At 39.7% G+C, this 21,182-nt stretch overlaps 1 protein-coding gene across 3 annotated transcripts in view; it reads left to right on the top strand.

Annotated features, from left to right (window-relative positions):
• The window catches only part of IGF2BP3 (insulin like growth factor 2 mRNA binding protein 3), a 116,931-nt gene that overhangs the window by 79,946 nt on the left and 15,803 nt on the right, over window positions 1–21,182 (top strand). For 2 of the 3 annotated variants that reach the window (XM_059818590.1, XM_059818589.1), the window contains exons 6-10: window positions 1,433–1,717; window positions 3,891–4,025; window positions 4,600–4,722; window positions 7,159–7,294; window positions 9,174–9,305. In XM_059818590.1, coding sequence (XP_059674573.1) covers window positions 1,433–1,717; window positions 3,891–4,025; window positions 4,600–4,722; window positions 7,159–7,294; window positions 9,174–9,305 — 811 coding nt within the window. The remainder of the gene's footprint in view (window positions 1–1,432; window positions 1,718–3,890; window positions 4,026–4,599; window positions 4,723–7,158; window positions 7,295–9,173; window positions 9,306–21,182) is intronic. The other variant, XM_059818591.1, reaches the window with a different exon arrangement.

The following is a 21,182-nucleotide window of genomic DNA, read 5'->3' as shown; positions in this document are numbered from 1 at the left end:
ACTGGCAGTAACTACCTGCAAATGTGCGTGAATGGAGGTACTGGGTTAAGTTTCTGAATTTCAGATGCCTTGCTCTAGAACAGTTATTGGAGCTTTTTAATGAAAATGGTGGGCTCTTTAATATGAGATGGAAGTCTCCCCCCTCCCACTACTGTTTTTAACTTAAATTTTTTCTTTAAACAAAATCTGTCAGTGATCTTTGGTCCAAGATTAAGCCTGGCCATTTATAAACTACCCCAAATGAATGCATGTTTCAGTGATCTCAATATATCATATTGCTGATAATCTGAATAATACACCTTCTATAGCAAAACTTGAAATGTCTTTCTTGGGCAAATGTGTTAATTTTATACCATTAGCTTACCAGTGTGCTGCATGTAGCCCAATTATTCCTACTGTTTCCTGGATCTTTAATCGTATTGACTCTACTCTGTTTGTGAGTGGAGGATCTTCTACCCTCCAGAAATCCGTCATTTTTATGTTTAGGGTTGTGCTCCCTCTGTGAAGAGGAGGAGACCAGCCAGTCAGGTTGACTTGCAGACTTGGCCCCACCTCGGTTAGAAAGAGGGGTTGGGCAAAGGGAGAGCTGAGTGACCAGGTGACGGTCAGTGTGATGGACCATGGTGCGAGTGCGTTGTGTGCATTTGGGTGATATCCCTCTGTGATATTTAACAGAGGGCTCTGCTTTGCCTAAAAGCACAAGAGAACTTGAAACACTGTTTAAATGCCTTCTAACACCTTTGTTAAACTCTCCATAGATGCAAATACATTGGCTTTAATTTCCTGGTTAACTTTTAAACCTGCTTACAACATGACTAGTTGGTAAGTTGCGAGGTCTGCTAAGTGGTGTTTCAAATGCCATTGACTGGCTTTGAATGCTTTCTTTCCTGCTGAGAATGAACCAGAGGAGGAGCTGTCTTTCATATCTTTTTTTTTTTTTTTTTCTTCCCTGTCATAGCTATGTCAGTTATTGCAAAAACTCCAGCCAAATAGCTGTGCTGGCAAAAACCCTAATGAAGGTGCTGTGATAGCAGCTAAAAAGTTTTCCCTCTGGTGCAGCTTTAATTCTATTTGGGAAACTGATTTAAATTAAATCAGGCAAAAGAATGCTTTTGAGTGTATAAGCTCTGTCTCCTGTGAGGTTTTGCTGATACGGTTGCACCAGCAAAACCTTTAAAGTGAACAGAAGCCCAGAGCAAGCAAGAACTAACTTGTAGTCCTTAATATGGTGACTTAAAAAAAGTAAGTTGTGTAATCAAAATCTTGATTGAAGAATTCTGAATGTAACTTTTCATCTTGGAATCAGTTTTTAGCTTTGTCATGCAATTTAGAAAGAGCAGAATTCTATATCTGAACAACTTGTCATTTCGTAAGGCCCTGCATGTGATTGTGGTGTTTTTTTCTCTCTCTCCTCCCCTTTGCAAATAAACAGAGCAATAGAAAAACTGAACGGGTTTCAGCTTGAAAACTATTCCTTGAAAGTTGCATACATCCCTGATGAAATGGCAGCCCAGCAACCTCCGCAACAACATCCCCAGGGAAGACGTGGATTTGGACAGAGGGGTCCTCCAAGGCAAGGGTCACCCGGCGCAACTACAAGGCAGAAACCACAGTCGGACGTTCCTTTACGGATGCTGGTTCCCACGCAGTTCGTAGGAGCCATTATTGGGAAGGAAGGAGCGACAATCAGAAACATTACAAAGCAGACACAGTCCAAGTAAGTTATTTTACAAAACTGTAATTGTAAGCTTTAATGTTGTGTCCTCATCTCCCGTGTAAAGGGAAACTTGTAAAACTTCACAACTAAACTGTGTGGTCAGAGAGCAAATGAAGGTAACAGGAAATCACTTATTTAAGGAGTGGATTCTGCCCTTGACACATGTTCAAATACTAGATGACTTGTTTCTCTCTTTTTAAAAAAAATGAAATTAAGCAGTGCTAGTAGGATGGTACTTGATGCTGGAGAGTTTGCTTACAGACGTACTAATAAGGTTCTGGCACAAAAAGTGAAACTGAAAGAGCTGTAATAGGTTGGTCTATGGGACATACAGTCAGTGTGGTGACATATTCAAGTCTTTAAGTGTTTGTTCTAGATTTAGTTTAATTTAGGGCATTCTTAGGATTTATAAATGTTTTCAATTCAAGGGTGTGTGGGGGGAAAATAACCTTCCTATATCCCCTCACTACTCCTTACACTTTACCCCCATGTATTTCTGGTGAATATATTTGTTGCTATCAAGTTGCAGACCACACCAAGACACAGATTAAGGAAATGCACGGGAGGCAAAAAGCAAGCTGTTAAGTAAGTGACCTAAGAAGCTTAGAGCACTAGAGTCTAGAGACACTGAAGGAGACTGTTTTCAGTGCACATAAATCCCTGCCCACAAGGAAGAGCTCAATGTATATGCAGAGGGAGGTGGGGATCGTATTCAAAGTATTCTTCTAGGATACCCCTAAGAGCAGAGAGTGAAAGATGCTGTCTTCAGCAGTACACTGGTATGAGCTCCAGGTCTGTAGTTACAGCAGGCAGGAGAGCTGTAAATGAGCTTTATGTGAGGGGTGTGGGGGTGAGTGTCTTCAGTTTTGAGAGTAGTTAATAAGGATAAGGGAGTCCTCCCTAATTACATCCCCCACCCACCCACCCAAATAGGTTCCCCCTCCCCCCTCAAACCCAGGATTATCATGATGCTCCTTTCAACTTCTCATTAGCATGTTGTAACCCAGGAGACTATTTGCTGTGTTTAACAACACAGATTTAAGGGATTTGTGGAGTCCTGACAAGACTTGGGTTTAGTTTGCCTATGGGCAACCAATTTTTCAGGTGATAGCTAAAATGTCTAATTCTTGGACTATAAAAATCCTGGAAGACTGGCATAAGGAAAGTTTTTTACCTCTTACAAGAAAGCTGGATAGAGCAGAAATAATCACAGGTTGCTAACTTTAGATACATGACTTCAAGAATGATGTTTTCATAGTTTTGGGGATAGAAAAGGAAATGTCATCTACTTCCAGTCGCACCAAGGATTGCCATGGGCTTCTTAGAAAATGTTGCATCATGGAACAAAATGAATTTTCAATATCAGAACAAGAAAAATAAAGGGGTTTATTGAAAAGTAGCATGGCTGTTTGTTAAGTTTGGAAACAGCTATGATTTTGGGGAGAGGGGAGGAAGCAAAGAGTAGAGGTGGAAAGAGTATGTGACCTGCAGTTATTGGCAGAGGACAAATAATATACAAGGTGTTGTCTTGATGCAGGTTATAATTAGTTTTTGTTAAATTCCTAGAGCTACACAAACCATAGTGTAGACTAAGGCTAGTAGTTTTAGGGTGGTAGAGAGTGGAGCTAGAGGAAAGGTAATATCAGGACAAATTTTAAGCTTAGAAAGCATGGAAAAGTAATCTTGAGGATGAATGCAAATATTAAGATGCTACCTCCTAGCAGAGAAGTGGTAGGAAACTGTGCTGAGGTCATTAAAAAAAGACAAGGCAGGACAAAGCCTGACTGTACTGTACCTGCATAGTCATTATTAGTGGAGCGACTGGGCTGGTGATAAAGTATTGGGAAAGCTTGATGAAATGTTATCTTTATTGGTTTACCACAGATTGTCTATTTAACAACTCCCCTGTATATCCTGATGGGAGTTTAATAAGGAAAGGAGATCCCAGTGCCCACAAAGATGGGGTTTAGCTGGTAAAATCAGGATAGGAGAAGCTCTTTGTAACACAAAAGTAGTATTTAGGAGATGTTTAAGTAGTTGTATATTTTGCAAAATTAAACCACTTAAATGTAGTCAGTGTTAGCTCAAAAAAAATTAGTTTTATGAGAGTTGGAAATATGCAAGGCTTACCATACAGTACGTGGTTACAGTTAGTGATTTTCTTTCTTTCAAGAATTGATATTCATCGTAAAGAGAATGCAGGTGCTGCTGAGAAACCAATTACCATCCACTCAACTCCTGAAGGCTGCTCAACGGCTTGTAAAATTATTATGGAGATCATGCAAAAGGAAGCTCAAGATACTAAATTGTGAGTAAAAGGCATTTCATTGTGGAGGCATTAAAGATTCTGAATTTTTGTTGACTCCATTTAAAGATGTAGACTTTAAAAACCATTAACAAGTGAATCTTTGCTGCCATTATCCATATTTAAGTAGGTAAAGGAACTAAGACTTCTTTACATTGAGGACAGTCTACTTGCTTAATTAGCCCCAGCACACATCTGTTTTCAGCCATTGCCTGGCTGTGATTTTTTGAGGTGAACTGGAGAAAATACTGAAGTTTCTATAGCAACTAATAGCTTTTGATCAGAGTAAGCACAACAAGTTGTGAGCTCTCACTAAAAGCTTTAAGGTATATTTCTTCCTTCCCAACAGCTCTTGCTACTTCAGTCTGACTTTTATTTAGCAGGTATGTTACAATGAAGCTATAGATGATAGTGCTGAAATGTGCATTGCACTTAGACTCGTTCTGCATCTAGTATAAATATGTGTAAGTGAATGGGAGTTGTAGACATTTCTATGAAAATAAAATTTATCCATAATATGCATAAAAACTTGCACTCTGGTCTTCAAAAGTCTCACTGGGTGTAACCTCCATTACAGTACAGAAGAAATTCCCTTGAAGATATTGGCACATAACAACTTTGTTGGCCGACTTATCGGCAAGGAAGGAAGAAACCTGAAGAAAATTGAACAGGACACAGATACTAAAATCACAATATCTCCGTAAGTTTTCGGTGGCCTAATCTTTTGGTGAGACATCTCAAATAGCAGCAATGCTGCTGTGGTACATCCAGGTACAGAGTTCTTAACAAAAATATTATGTGTGCTTTGAAGACTGAGGTAACAGCCTTTAGGAGGCCTTTCCATAATGTAGATTAAACTGTTACTTAAGCTCAGTTAAAGTTAATGTAAACAGTGAGTCTTCATTGTAAACTCAGTCAAGAGCAAGCCTAAAAATAACATAGGCTATGTGGAGCCTGTGTTAGACTATGTTTTAAGTGTCAGTTGTTTTTAACATATTATACCATATGTAATGACGGGTGTTTTAAAATGTAAGCCTGGATCAGTTCTGAGTTATGTGTGAAAATGAGTGAAACGAGTGATGTTTTAGTTTCTGGTATAGATTAGATTTTTGGACAAGAGGGAAGGGAATAAAGCAAATGAATACTGAAAAGACTATTTTTAGCAGCAGTTCTGTCCCGCTTGGCTACTAGCAGCTAAACTGGGATACATTGACTAGTCCACTTCAAAGTAATAGTGTTTGGTCTGTGAGTTTGTGAAGGTAACTGAGACCTGTTCCAATTTAGCGGAGATTAAACAGGAGTTTTCACCTTCACTGGAAATCTGCAAATCACTGATTAGATCAACATCTCTGTAGAAGCTTGGCTGTTAATACTAGTTTTACCCTGGAGCGATATCTTTAGAGAACCTCCTGTTCTGAATAACGAATACTCTGGCGTGAACTTCCAAGCATTTGAGGGCATCTTGGACTTAGGCTTCAGCCAGAAAGGGTGAAAATAAGGCTTATAGGCTGTAGGAAAGAGTGAAAGTTTGGAAGACACATGAAGACGTATGAAGAGGTGTGAATACATGCAGGAGAAAAAAAAAAATTGTACTGCAGAAAATAGCTCAAATGAAGGCAAGGAAGCTAAGAGTGAATGAGGTTCCTCAAAAAGAGGACATTCAAAAATGGGTGAAAGAACTTGAGACCTTCCTGAAGGTATGTAAATGTTTATGGAATTAGTCTGAGGAAGAGAAGTGAATCAGTTGCAGAAAAAGCACCCAAATAAGTCTGTTTCAAGAACACATTTTGTAAGACCAGCATGCTCTCTTAAATGTGTTGGCATAAACATTTTGTTTGCAAACAGTACACAAACTGTTAATGCTATTTCTTAAAGGAAAAAAATATGTACAGGGTAAATGGATAATGGTCTTCATTCTATGAAACCAACTTGTCTTTATTGATGATGACACAAATAACACGTTGTCTGTAAATACTCACAGAGCGTTTTTTAATTTAGCAAGTTAATGGTTTATTTGCATTAAAATCTTGGCCTCAAGATCATGCTATGCCTGAAATAGGCCTGTGAAGTCACCTGGTTTAATCAGTACATAAAAGAGGGCATATATGCCCATTGATTCTGCTTTGTCTAATTAGCCTTTCTCCTGATCTCTTCATTTAGGCTTTTTGGTAAGCTTGTTCATAAAGTTAAAGTAAGGCAGCTGCTTTGGGAAAGTGTTTCCTCCCCTCTTCTTTGGGGTGTTTTCCACCACTTTCCCTCCTGAGACAGTAACTCAGTGCTCGCCCACTGGAAACTTAAGGATTGCTTTGTGGATGCATTTTGTGCTTGCTACTGCTTAAGAGATGTGCTGTGCAAGAAAGCAAGCCTTGCATGGTGCTTCCTCTCTCCTTCCTACCATGGGCTTTCTAACCCCTCCTGCATCCTGCTCTGACTTTTTTTTTGTTGCCACCCCTTCAACTCATCTTTTCTCAGTACATGGATATGCCATGGCTTACCAGTTGGTTTCTTCTATTTTGCCATACTAGGTCAGCATTTGTTATCTAACAAAGCACTGGTTTAATGCTGTAACCCTTTCATTTTCTCTGAGGAGTTACTAGTGTTCGCAGCAAATGTTGACTTGCACACAGCTTTTGGTTTTCTCCTTATGAGGATTTGGAGGCTCTCCTGCAGTTTCACTGAGGGTTATTTTTTTCCCCCCTCCTTCCTTAAGGAATCCATTATTGTTCTCAAGGAAAGAAAGTTTCTTACAATATGTGTTTCTGGGATGTCTAAAACATCTGAAACCCTCTCTCTCTGTTAGTAGGGCTGCTGTGGAGTGCGAAGCTGAACCATGCTGCACTGGTCTGCAGCTCATGTTCCTACACAGTGTGGTGGTTTCCATCTTGTGTTGCACCTAAAGCACATCTCAACCATCTGATGCCAAACCTCGCTGCTGTGGTTTTTGTTGCATTTGCTATGAGGATAGAGTTTCTCCAGATTCTCCGAGAACTGTGTTTGAGCCCTGTTATGAATTGATACTATGCTCTTTGGAGGGCAAACTCCCTCCCAACATGCTCAGATGTCATCGCACTTGAATGATAAATCTGGATTACTCTCCGCTGTCTGCTAATTAACTGTGGTTCTTTTTCATCTGCAGATTGCAGGACTTGACACTCTATAATCCAGAAAGGACCATTACAGTTAAAGGCAGTATTGAAACTTGTGCCAAGGCTGAGGAAGAAATTATGAAGAAAATCAGGGAGTCCTATGAAAATGATATTGCTGCTATGAATGTGAGTTGTCTTGTTGCGTGGGTCCTTTCTGGAACTAAAATGATGGAAAGATTTTTAGGTGTGAGGGACCTCTGGAGGTCACCTGGCCCAGCAGAGGGGTTGTTTAATATAGGGCCTTCTTCAAAGTTAATTGAGGTTATGTAGGGACTTGTCCCCTTTTGAACATCTCCGTGCACAGAGCCCACAGTCTCTCTGGGCAGCCTGTGCCTTGTCTCATTGCTGTCATGGTGAAAACTTCTTTCCTAACAGCTGATCAGAATTTTCCTGGTGCAACCTCTCTCTGTTGCCCCTCATATTAATTCAAGGGGCTTGGGCGAGATTTTTTATTATTTATTTATGTATGGATGCTATTTTAATGAAGTCTTTTACTGGTTTGTTTTGAGTAGGGGAACCGAGGAATTGATTTAGATTGGGGAAATGAACGAGCATTTAACTTTTTTCTTGTTGCAAAAACCTGAAAGAATGTGTGTTTAGGTATTACTGTAGTTTATGTGCTCTAGTTTCTATATGTTTCTTAAAGTAGTGATTCCCAGTCTCTTCATGTTAAAAGTGTAACAACATACGGAAGAAGGAGATCTCCTGCTTTCAATGATCTAATTTAAGAAGGCTTTATTAAGGTTTTTCTTGATATAGATGATAAAGGCATTTAGTTATTCAAAGGTGATTGGTGATTATATAATAAAAACAACATACCTCATTAGTTTGCCAAAGTATTACTAATGCATATTGAGAAATGATTGAGATTTTTGATAAGCTATGAAGAGCTTTTTGTGTGTGTATCCAAATCTTATGGTCTAGAATCAGACTGGAAATATTTTTTCAGTTTACAGTGGTCTGATTTTCTAGAAATGGCTGTTATTCATGGTTTTCCTACCAGCTGGAAGAGAATATTCTCCCCACTTTTCCCCTCCCTCCCATACTATAAGCAGATTGCAGGACACAAACTACACATCAAGACACTAAGTATTTTATAGTGGTACATTTTTGCTTCATATAGCAAGCAGGAACATGGGGTGAGTTTGAGGCTGCTCTACTGCTTGGCAAAGGTGTGGTAAGCGGAAAACTACCTCTGTTACTGGATGGATTTTAAATTTAGTTTGTAGTGATTTGGGTAGTTTTTTAGTTGGTGAAATTTTGGGGGATTTTTTTTTTTGGTATGTCATGATGGGCTTATCTTGATGGCCTGATACGGTGTCTGTCTCGAGGTATTTCTAAAGCATAGTCACATTACTGGGCAATAATCTGGAAAAGTGAAAAAAGGGTACTGACAAGTTTTGTATCACAGACAACAAATGCTTCCTACCACATGATGCTGCCACTGTTCTCAGGTGTGATCAAGTAAGGGACATGCAACTTTATAGTTGACACTTTCCCAGCAGATGCTGGGGGTATCTTAATCTTTTGCAAGGCATGGGAGGGAAAGGATATGGGAGGGAGGATGGGGTTATACTGCAGTGTGTACCCCCCATGTATGAAAAGTCAGGGCTTGTGCATGGACTTTCCCTGTTTCTACAGGGCTGTCTTTTTAGTATAAAGCCAAAAATATTATATTATTTCTCTGATAATCTTGCTCACTCTGAAAGTAAATTGTACTATTGCCTGAATTTCTTGCTATAAAATCTGTCATATGCTTCACTGATTAAGTTGTAGTAAGTGATTCCCAGATGCCTTTCCTAAACATATTTTTTTATGTTATTGGTCTGTGCATGTGTCTGGGAAATGGGTTTGAAGCAGAGTCCTTGGGGTAATGGAGATGAAATTTTTTTTAAAATAACATACTGACATCTACTGAAAAGGTTAATAGCCTATGCCAACTAGGATTTTGATTAGAGTTAATAACCAGGATTGTAAATCTTAAATAACTCTTCTGTCATTGCAGCTTCAAGCACATTTAATTCCTGGATTAAATCTGAATGCCTTGGGTCTGTTCCCACCTTCTTCTTCAGGAATACCACCTCCCGCAGTGAGTGTTGCCTCCGCTGCTGCTGCTGCTTCGTATCCACCATTTGGGGTAAGGGAAGTCTCTGATTTTGGATGGTTAGTGGATGGTGATACTAATCTGTACAATGCTGCTGTTCAAAACGGATCAGTTTGCCGTATTTTTGCCAAATTACCTCAAAGATCTGGGAACGGTGTTTTAGTAGTCGTGTCCTGCGAGTTTTCTCAATGTTGTCTGTCTTCCTGCTTGCACACTGAAAATATTTCATGTGGCTGCGGTTGGAAACAGATGTTCATTGGTCATTTAGTGAAATGCTCAGTGAAACCAGAAAATGGTATTTCTTAGAAAAATGATAGCTCCTGTTTTTTAGAGAACTTCAATTATTACAGAAAGAAATCTCATATAAAATGGAATTTAAAAATTGTTGGAATTTGCAATTAATAATGCTAGTCTGCAGTTATAGTCCTGTTGATATGGAATGAAAAGATTAATCTCTTGTCATAAAGCGGGGATCTAAAGCTAAAATGTTTGTTTGAATGTAGTAGTTTTATAAATGTCCAAGCCCTGTTGACATGCAGTATATAGGATTTAAATTACATAGATTTATCTCCAGAAGGCTGTGATTTACTTGCTCCATTGGTCTCTAAGAAATGTGTGAAAAATTTCGATAGAATATTATTCAAATCCAGTGCTGATTAGTAATCACAAATGAGGTCTTTTGCTATGGAGCAGAAGATAATTTGTTCTATGAGAAGCTCCAGAGTCTTTCTGGAAAGGGACGGTGCTCTGCTAGTCAAGAAAAACAACCTCGTTACACAGAAAAGGTGATTTTTTTCATCTCCCTTCCCTGTTTCTGGTGGTGGTGGTTGTTAGCAACTCAACGGAAGATGAATTTTCAAAATTAACTCTAACAAGTCAATGACAGAGCTTTACAAACTCTGACGTGCCTGACTGTGCCCTCTTCTTTGCTCAACAGTAACATCTAGAGAGTTGAGTCTGAGACTCTTCACGAACTAGAAAAGTGAAAATGCAGCACACTGAACTTTATCAAATAACTCAAGTGGGTATACATGTATATGTTGCACTAAAGGGAAGTTGTTGCCTAAATGTTTGTCCCAGAGGAAGAAGCCAAGAAAATGTCACTGCAAGGAACAGGAAAAATTCCACACTTGTAGCACTGTTTGTGGGAATGAACAACTTGGGTCTTATGAATGTATTATAAACTATATTAAGTATAACAGTGGCTTTATCAGGTAAAAGTGCTCCAATGAATACTACAATGGAAATATGTTTATATTTCGTTATTTTACTGCTAAAAGCAGTGCCTCTATTGATGACAAACAAAATCTCTCCTCCCCAGTCCCTCTGCACTTTGATTAGAGTGGCAGACTAAACTAAAAAAAAATACAGGTTTCTGCTTCATTGTATTGTATAAAATGCCATCTGTGCTAATGGATTGCCTCAATTTATGTCTTTAAGAGAAACTAGAGGTGATTTGTTAACAGTATATAACTTTCTTTACTTTAGTGGTATGAAAAGTGTAGCTTTTTCTTTTTTTACTCCAGATTTGCAAACTACTTTACTATTCTTGAGATTCACACTGTAAGCTTACAGTTCTGTTCCTCACTTGGTTTATTTTAATTTCTTTACCACTTTTTTGTTTTGTTGTGGTTCTTTCTTGCTTTTGTTTTATTTATGCACCTAAACAGTGCTGAATTTGGCAATTTCAGTCTTATTCATGTCTGTCCCTCCGTTGCTAGTGCACCTTTCTCACCCCCACATGCACCTTTTTTTGGCCTGCTAGGATCTCTGGCAGTTTCCAGGTTTCTGGAAATAGGATAGTGGCAACATCTGGAAAAAGGCATCAAGAAACAAGTGTCATTGTGTAAAAGTGTGGGAACTTTGCAGCTGGAAGGACCACACTGTCTGAACTCTATTGCTCCTGTTCATGCTGTTAGCTCAGTCCTCTGAATAAGCTCTTGTTCCAGATAGTCTAGATGTATGACAAACTAACATGCAAAAAGAAGGGGTAAACTCACAGATTCAGAGGGTAAACTCTGGCTTTTGTGGAGGTTGGGGGTGGTACCAAGACAGCCCCTGAACCTGATACTAAGGGCTTCTGAAACAAATGCATGAACAACTGAAACTATCTTGCCTTTTCTGACTCACACACGTGACCTTACGTGGAAAAGAGCAGGTGGTTCTGTGGGCTTCGGGCAAATCAGCCTCTCAGATTACTTGGAGTAGCTGTCCTTCTCTTGGGAAAGGAAAAGAAGGAAAAGTATGAGTTTATCTTTTAATGGATGTAGTTTTCCAGAAAACAAAGTTTCCATTTTTACCTTTTTTTTTTTTTACTTTATTGGACAATGACTTTTAAATCTTGTTTGTGTATGAAGTTAGTTTCTGTAATTTCTGAGTTTTACTCTTCTTGTCTATTTTTTTTTTCTAGTAGAGCAATTTTCAAGACCCTGATTAAATAGGGTATTGGGGCATGTAGATGTAGAAAGAGCAAAAAAAAAAAAAAAGCTGGTTATATTTTGAAGAAATGGAAACAATTTGAAAGGCTAAAGGTAACTACAGTGGGGGACCTAGGAGAGCTCATCAGGGATTTAAAAAAATAAAATAAAATCTGTGTGAGTAAAAGAGGCTTCAGGGAAAGGTCTCAGAAGAAGCATTAATGAAGAAATCACAAGCAGACTTTAAGTCCATTTACCTATGAGGTTTTCATTACCAAGTTTCTTGTTTTGGCAAAAGTGTTTGGGCAACCCAAGTCACTTTAGCTTGTTTTGAATGGATGTCCTTGTACGCTTGGGAGCACTGGTTAGCTGGCATTGAGGATATCCCTTTCAGGCAGCTGAAAACCCTTTCTGAAAAGACTGCTGGCATCAGGGTATAAGAAGTGTATCCTGCTGCTGTCTTATTTTTGTCAGTGCAAATTTTGCCTTCTGCTCAGGGCTGGACATGGGTGGCTTTTCCCTGTTTCCTGTTTGTTTGACTGAGCAAAGGTGTGTTCCTCAGCAGTTTCAGCTACACCATCATCAGGGGCCTCTTGGCATTTCATGTCATTGAAGTCCTTTTGTGAATGTGTGCTTACAAACCATGTAGTGCTGATCCTTCATATGTACTATTTTCTAGTGATAAGGTGTTGCTGTGACCTTGTGTAGGACTTGTTCCCAAAGAAACTGAGGTGTGTCACCTTAATTATTTAAAGAAGTGTCTGTCACATTCCTGATGTTACTTTTTTTATATGGGTAAAAAGAGCGAAATCTGCACAGTAAACAGATCTAGGATTTTGTTAAATTGCCAGAGTTTAAAATGACAGGTCTGAACACCCATATATACAGCCGTAGCCAAGTATTCCTAAAACTGAGTTTTCAGGAGCTTGGGACTGGGTAATTAGATAGGTTTAGCTGTGTTAGTGAGCTGTGTGATGCTTTATACTCTCCCTCTTCATGCAGAACTTTAAGGCATATTTGACAAGAGCATAAACACTTTTCTCCAGCTGCTTCAGGTATAGTCTAGTGTCACAAACCTAGGAGATGGTGATGTTATCAAACACTGGTTTGCATTTAGCTCCTTGGACTGGGTCACATTCAGGAAACGAATTCCACGTGGCTGAGATACCTCATTCTCTATGGTTCATCTCCACAATGGTTCACATTGGTGTATAACACCAAAATCTTATTGCATAGAGCCTCATCTAATTTAATCTAATGAGATGCAGTTTCTGTCTCACTAAGAATCTGGTTGTTGCTTTACCCTTTGTCCTGGCAGTTGAGTCCATACAGGCTGTCCTTGGTACCTGTCTGTTTACAGATATAAACATGCATGTGTGCACGTGCACATGTCTGCTGCACATGGCTAACAGTGTCTGAGTGCCACATCTAGTGCAGCCTAGCCATTCTTTTTTTGATATTTACCTATCACTAGCAAAAATTCTTGATATTGCAACTGTACAATTTATTTGCAAAGTCAAGCTCTGTTTGCCTGTTTAAAGCACCCAATTTGTGTAGTCATTTAAAAGGGATGCAATGAAATTGCATATTGTGTTTTGATTCCTGAATTCTCCTGTCTCTTTTTGCAAAAATCTAAGATCTGTATACATTTCTCTGGCCTCCTGAAAGACAAGTAAATCAGAACATGTGTGAATCATTGAAATGTTTTAAGCTTTGAGGAAAAAGTAAGACTTAAGAAATGTCTCAGTTAAGAATATTAGGAGTTAAAAAATCTTTTACTGTCAAATGGGCATGATTTTACTCTTATGATCCTGGTGGTATGATAAAACTAATAGGTGTTTTTGATGAATGTGTGCCTTCACGTGACCATACTAAGGACCAGTAGCCTTTCTGTGCTTATTTGTAGCTGATGTCTTGTCCAGCTGCTTTTGGGTGTGGAGAACTACCACTTTCTGTTTACCCTTAAATCTTTCTCCTTAACTCTGCACTTAAATGCTTGTCTGTGTTGCTGTTCTGACACAATTGCAAATAGTTTTGTTAGTCTGCCCACTGTCACTTGTAATGAATGTCATGAGCTGAGCACCTGCACGAAGAATTGGGATTTTCATGAGGAGGAAAGTAAGATTCTGCAAAAGTGACTATGCCCTGCGCTTATGTTTTCCAGAAGATATGTTGCCACAAAAAAATATTTGAGAAAGTATCCCAGCCAAACTGCTTCAGATGTAGTGTTGTTCTGCTCAAAGCTGTTTTGATGAAGTTGTTGCTTCTGTCTTCTGAAGTTTGGGGAGAATATGCACATACTTGTCTCTCAAGAATAGAAGTTTGTTCTCATGCAACACTGAAGATTTTAAAGCTCCAAACAAACAAGAAATCCTTGTCTTAAAGTGCAACTGTGTACAGTCATGCAATTAAATACACCTGACCCGTCTACTGGGGTTAAGTGGGTTGCACCCTTCCTTTTATAATTGAAACTTTGCATGTTTAATTGTACATCTGATTGCATTTCTTTTGTAGACTTTGGGTCTGAAATTTGGCATCCCAAGGGTATGGGGGAAGGAGGGCTAGCCTGTGGAGAGCTCATCCTGCCTTTGAATGTCCTGAAACAGGGTGGTAGAATTAATTCTGTCTGTTGCATGGCAGATGTACTCAAACATATGGGAAGGTGAGAAGTAGATAGCTTTCTTCCACAAGAGGAGTTCACGCCAGCTGCTCTCCAGCATCTGTAAGGTCCTGTAAGAGACAGCTGAACTTCTGCTGCGTGAAAGTTAGCTAAGGCGAAGAGATGTTCCTCTGCTCGCAGTAGGACTGCTTTCTTTACTGGTCTTTTTGCACACCCATTGTAGCTTCTTGAAGCTCTACCTTCAAAATGCACTCTTTCTAACCTTTTCTTTAGCCTCACAGTTAATTTTCAGGTTATGTGATATGCATAGAGGCTTCTAGGAAGGTATTAAAAAAAAAGAAGAAAAAAAGAGAAAGGTAGTTTCCTACAGTAAACAAAACCAAGAAATCAAAACACCTTTTTCTGATGACAAGAAGTCTTGTACAGCTAGGCTGATAGGTTGTTTTCCTTTATTCTTTTTGCCATCTCTTGAAGCTTTTTGTTGCAGGTGAGGAACATGCCACTGGAAAACTTTCTCCTTAGAAGATGTTGTGGTCAAGAGAGAGACTCCTTCTTTGTTCTCCAGTAATTTCCTTAAATAGTAATAGTAAAGAAGAGATCTTCTATATTGCATAGATGTAAGAGAAGAAATAACTGTATTGTGCTTTTGGCAGGAAAGAAAAGTAATTTAAAATGAAAAATTGCTTCATTGAGGGCCTTCATTTGATGCCCTGAGCATAGATGAGAGACAAGGAAGAGGAAAAACTGTCCTATGTTTCCAGGTACTTTGACTCTTACTTGGTTGAGTTGGGCTCCTTTGGATGTCTGGGTTTGATAGGATTAGTTTGTGCAACTGTTACGTCTAAACTACCCAGGGGTAGTAATGTATGTACATCTATAATGTGTGTAGTTGTAAGTGGCTTTGCCCTAATTTGGCTAGCTTGTTAAGCAGTAGATGGTTTTGTGAGGAGCTGTCCTACAGCCAAAAGAGGATGTGGTTTTGGGGTGTGAAGAAGAATTTGCCAGTGTTCTTACAAAATGGTTTTGTATCGGTGAAATGAAAACCATACATGTACAGCACACACAATCTTGAGGAGGACACTACAGGACAACAGCATTGTCTGAAAAACCCACTACCAGCTAATTAGACTTCTTCTGAAGATTGTATCCTCAGTGCCTTGAATACACCTTTGCTGCTGCTTAGTTTCTTAAAATCATTAATGATGCATTTTTGACAACTAAGAAATTTGCTCCATGGTGCATAACATTGTGGGATTGTTCTGCCCTGTGGAGAAAATGGTTGGTACTCTCACTGTCTCAAAGTCTCCTGCTCCTACCATGCTGTGTTGGCAGGGACCCGTGTCCAGAGTAATCAGAAACTATTCTGCCTCTGGAGATGGACTGGCCCCCAGCAAGGGAAGCAAAAATGCATTGGCGCTGTATGATGTACAAAGATCTGGCAAATTGACAGTTGGTATTTTTTCTGAGATGTTGAAGCCTCCAGTTATTCTTAATAGCTCTTTTCACAGTTTCTGAGATTGTCATAATGCAAATGGCATCACTCGCTAACTAGTAACACACACTTTTTAAAATTAAAATGGCTTTTTCCTCACTGCAAGTTTGAAAACTTGTAGTGATATTTGTAGTTCCTTGGGACAAGAGAAAAGAATTTGTGTTGGTCCCTTGCTCCCAGATTCTTGTCATGAGAAGATTTAATCGGTGTTCCCTTGAACATCTCGGCATCCCAAGCTCTAAGTACCAGGCTCAGCATCTTCTGAATGTTAAACTAAATGGGAAATTTAATTCCTTAAGGTGCCAAATAATATTTTGTTACTAGAGTGTGCTGAGCTCCTTCAGGCCAGAAACAAAGTAGGTCAAGTCCTCATTCTGGTGTAGCTGGCTCCATCTCTGGTTGGTTTGTTCATTAAACTTGATGGAAAAATAAGTGACCTTTCTGTGTTTTCACAACCTGTTTTTCTTGCAGCTGCCAAGGAATCTGAGAGCAGTATCTTTGTAAACCAGAGATGATGAGTACCTGTATCTTTCAAAGCCACATATTTCATGGGCAACTTCTAGGAGTCTGCAGTACCCATGTGGCTGGTGTGTCACAGCCACAATTTTTGAAGTGGAAGTGTTTCTATACATAAGCACTTTTGTTTTGGTGGTCGTGCAGTGTTACAACACCAGATATCTCTGTTTGCTGCTTGTGAATGACCAGTAAAATTCCTGCTTACGTAGTTTCACAATCTGTTCCTTATGTTGATTTCTGCTTTTGGCTGTCTATTCAGAATAAAAGGTGGCAGATTGCTTTTTTTGGCATTGTGGCCAATCAGATTTTGCAAAAACAAAGTTCATGCCATGTTCAGAAATATGTCAGACCTGTTCCTGCTTGTGAAATGCCTTACAACCAGCCTGCCAGAAAATGTTCCTTCTCTGCTTCTGTGATTTCTACCCCCTCGTTCCTGGCTAAGTTTTCATGTTGGAAACACTTCTGATAGGTGCGGTCCTGTTAGTGACTTCTAGTAGTCTGAGGAGATCCCCATGGCTTGCCAGGTAGAAGATGATGGTGATGAAAAGTGCTAAAGTTCAGCCAAGAAGTGGAGTGAGTAGTACTAAGTGAGATGATTTTAGTAACATCTCACTTAAGGTACTGACCATTGTGTAATAACCAGCTGTGTTTGAGTTTCAGGTGTTGAAATGCAGTAGTCCCTAAATTGGAAATGCAGACAGGGGTTATTTGCTTAGGTTTTCAACCAAGAGGAGAGAAGCAGCTCAGCTAGCTGAACAGAGGGCTCCCACCACACAGTGTACTTTATGGGAGACCAGGACTGATGGGTGGGGAGAGGTAGAGTTGCTCAGCCTTGCCGTGGGCTGATTGCCTCAGAAAGGGTCATGCTCTTGGTTCGTCTAGTGACACAAGTGTTTCATACGTGACGCAGTAATGCTTGCAGGGTAAGGGGGAGCCAGCTCTGCTCTGAACACAGCAGGTTGCCAGCACAGAGACCCAGACGGTGGAGGGAGGTGGTGTGATGAGCTCCTGGCCACACTAGGAGAAGGTTGCTGCAAGTGTGATGTTGAAGCTGCTGTGGGGGTGTTCCTTGTTGTACTTGAAAACCCTTCCCATCACTCCTGCCTCTCACATCAGTCTGGGGTTCATGTGAAGATGAAGCCCTGGGTGGATGGTGGCAGTATAGTGCATGGGAAAATCGGTGATGCTTCAGGGTGTCTGGAGCGAAGTTAAAAATACACATTGCTTCTTTTAAATTATGTTTTGCTACCTACTGAATGACTGAATTCAGCAGCGAAGAACTCTCTGTTACCTTCTGAGCGTAGTCCTGGCTTTTCAGGTAGTGAATATGGCGGAAGGTTTTAGACTCGCAGCATGGGCTTAAATCTGTTCTAATAAACCTGAAAAGCTCTGAGGGTGGGGGGAGCTCAGGCTTCAGTTTGTTAACCTACACTGGCAGCACCACTTTAGCTGATGTACAAGATGGTGACCCAAGAGGTATTTGCAAGGATGCTGTAAAGCTGTGGATCACATTAGACTTATCTACCAAGACTATAAGTTTTCCTTAATGAGCCTCTTGTTTCCAGCAAAAGCTTCAACTTTTAGCATTAGTATTGGAAAATGAATACATTAAGATTTCTTTCACCGCTGTCGAAAGCTTATTTTTTATTAATGCATTGAATCCTACTGGACTGTCTTCAAGGATACTTGGCTAAACGTTGGTTTCCCCTTGCTGCAAGCTTTTATTACTAAATAGATAAGAGCATTTCGTATAGCTGTAGGCCAGGATACTTCTTCACAGTGGATTGCAAAAACATGGTTTAAATTTTGGCTTTGGGTCTGGAAGAGGGTTTGAATAAAGGATACCTCACTTCTTGACTAAGCTTAGGGTGTTCTCAAGACCAGGTGAATCATCTGTAAATCTGCCTTGCCTTGGTGATGGTGATCATGGCACTTAGGAAGGGGGAGAATGGCAAAAGAGAACTTTTTAATGCAGTCATCTACTGGTTGTGTATTTTTACTTTACAAAGTGGATTTGTTTACTATTTAAAAACAAAAAAAACACCAATAACCCACTAGGCTAGATGGTAGCCAAATATTGGCTGAGACTGTTCCGTGCAGTCTTAAAATAGATTTTAATTATTTCTCTCACAGCCAAAAGAACGGATGCTGGCTAGAAATGGATAACATGACTTTTTGACTTAAAATAAATGTCTCATCCTAAGGTAATTCATTTGCAACACATTTAGATTAAATGAAAATATGTACTGGAGATGCATAATGGGCTTGGAAACCAGCAAAGATCTGATTCCGCTCCCATTGATGTCTGGCACAAAATCCTATTTATTTCAGTGGTTACAATATTTTTAAAGATTTACGACCTTATCCCAAATGTTGCCATGGATTTGCCAACCACATGCATTTGATGGAGAAAGGGGTCTATGGAGACACTTAAAAACATGACTGGAAGAAATTCGTTGGCAGGCTTGCAGAAAGAGACTGAGGTTAATGGTCAAGTTAACACGAGGGACATAAATAACAAACGTGTCCCCTTACTAGCCCTGCAATGGGTGGGATCACATGCTAATACCGACTGAGGGAGCTGTGGACTGACCTAGCAGCGTCAACCAAAAGCAAGAGAGGGGCATTCAACTTGGGGAAGAACCGAGGATGCAAAAGTCCGTATTTTTTTTTTTGATGATGTTTGGATTTTTTGTGGTTTTGTTTTTGTGTGTGGTTTTGGTGTGGGTGTTTTGTTGCGTTTTTTTTTTTAACTACCATTCCCCAGATACAATGTCCATTCCCCGAACTCTGGTGGTTTGGGATCTACGTTTTTACCTACCACCATCTATCTGAAGAATCATAGCTTTATTTTTCTGAGTTTTCATCTTTGAGTGGCCGTGCTTTGGCTGTTATGCAAGTGCGAGATGAGGAGGAATGCTTTTCCTTTTGATGACCTATCAGGTAAGGGAAAAGCTCTCCTTGTGTGTGATTTTGGGCAGTTTGTAGGACTGATGCACCAGGCCTTGGCAGAAGAAGTGTTACAGTAAGCTTATCCCAAGGGTGGCCTGTTGGGCTCTATAGATCTTTCTAACTCTGCAAGCAAGAGTTGCAGAAAGAAGAGTGAATCTGCAGATTTTCTTGGCCGGGAGGCCTCAGCTTCTAGCTCTGGTGTGGAGCCATAGCCTTCGTGCTGAAGGGCATAGGGTGATATCCCAAGGAAGGATAGCCCAACTGAGGCTCTGGAAACTAAGAAATTACTGCTCTGCTAAGCCAGTTTGCTAAGAGTAAACTATAACGTGGTACGGATGGCAGCAGAGAAACATTTCTCCTGGGAAAATCTTCTGTAGGGCTGCAGAGTCTGGTTGGAGTGAAGGGGACCATCCTGACGGTACCTGCATTGCAGGGGCTCCAGGCAAGCCCAGTGTAATGGGGAAGCAGCCAGGGGTTGAAGGATTTAGGAACAGACTAGGCTAGATCTTGGATGGAGATGGCAGAAATTTTAAAAAAGAAATATTTTTTTTTTTTTAAATAGTTGGTATGGGCTTGTTAGGCTAGGGACAGATGGCTGGAGTTCAGGGACTTGCAGGAGGTATGGAAGGAGGTGTATCCAAGCTGCTACAGGAAAAAGTTGGACTAGTCTAAAACGTTAGAGCTACTGGTGTGCAGAAGTAGTTGCTTAGCTTCAGCCAATGGGGAAGATTAATTTACATCTTTTTGTTAGATCACTGCTTTCAATCATGATTTAAATGAGCAAGCAGGAAATCTGGTTTAAGTTGACTTATCAAGTTTTATAACTGTAGTTTAGTTACCTTTCTGAAAGCCCTAGTGTAGTTTGTACCACTACAGCTACCCTTTGCTAACATGGTGAATATATCTTTCTATTTAAGCAAGTATGCAGTTTAGCATTTGCTTTGGTTGATATATTTTTCAATTTTCTGTTAAAAAATTATGAATGGTGCTTTTTTTATTTGCTTGATTAATTTTTAACTTCTGATTTTCATCAGGCTACATTTGGATGGAAATTGGAATCCAATTATTGAACAAAACCAGCATTTAAAATTGTTTTCATTAGTTAAATGTGCTGGATATAGATGAAACTACCTTATCAAGCTTGTTTTGTGTTTAAAGCATACTGATTTTTGTAGAAACAAAGCAAGTATTATCAGTTTTTTATGAACTGAATTAATTGTTTCTGGTCACCATGCTCTTCAAGAATCTGTTTCTTAGTTCTAAGAAATCTCGGTTTCTGGAACTTTTCTAGAGCTTTTTTTTTTTTTAATTTTAAGAAACTAAGTTCTCTATCTGAGTGAATATCCTGGTGTTGTCTAACTGTGTGTCCCAGCTATGCAAGACAGAACCTTCTCTCCCCAAAGCCACATTCCTCAAGTGTATGCAGGTGTCCTGCCCCACTGCCCAGAAGATTATGTAGGTCACTTTGTACTGTTTCGACCTGTTCAATGTTAGGGTGGACTAATCCTGAGCCCATCCCACAAATATTGCTAGGGCAGAAGAGGTGGTCTGTGCATCACAGACCTCTGAGACAGTTACTCATGACTTAAGGTGGACATATGGACTATACATCTTGGAGAACCTTGGTCACTATTTTAAAAGATTTTTTTTCCACATTTCTATTAGTTCTCAGGGCTGGGCTGGTCTTGAATAAATTATTTTCTTATGTGGGGGGAAAATAAAGTGAATGGCGAAGAGGAGAAAATTGCACAGAATTCTCCGTGTACAGGAGACCTTACTGTTGTCCAAAATTAGTTGATGACTAACTCCATGACTTAATGAACTTTACAACCTCAGTAACAAATGCACAATACCTTAACATGTAGACTGAAAAGTATTTAAATTTATAACTATACCATTAAGGCCCTTAAAAT

The sequence above is a fragment of the Gavia stellata genome, chromosome 6, assembly GCF_030936135.1.
Source record: "Gavia stellata isolate bGavSte3 chromosome 6, bGavSte3.hap2, whole genome shotgun sequence".
Lineage (NCBI taxonomy): Eukaryota > Metazoa > Chordata > Aves > Gaviiformes > Gaviidae > Gavia > Gavia stellata.
The sequence above is the reverse complement of the archived record's forward strand: the minus strand, read 5'-3'. Positions and strand labels throughout refer to the sequence as shown.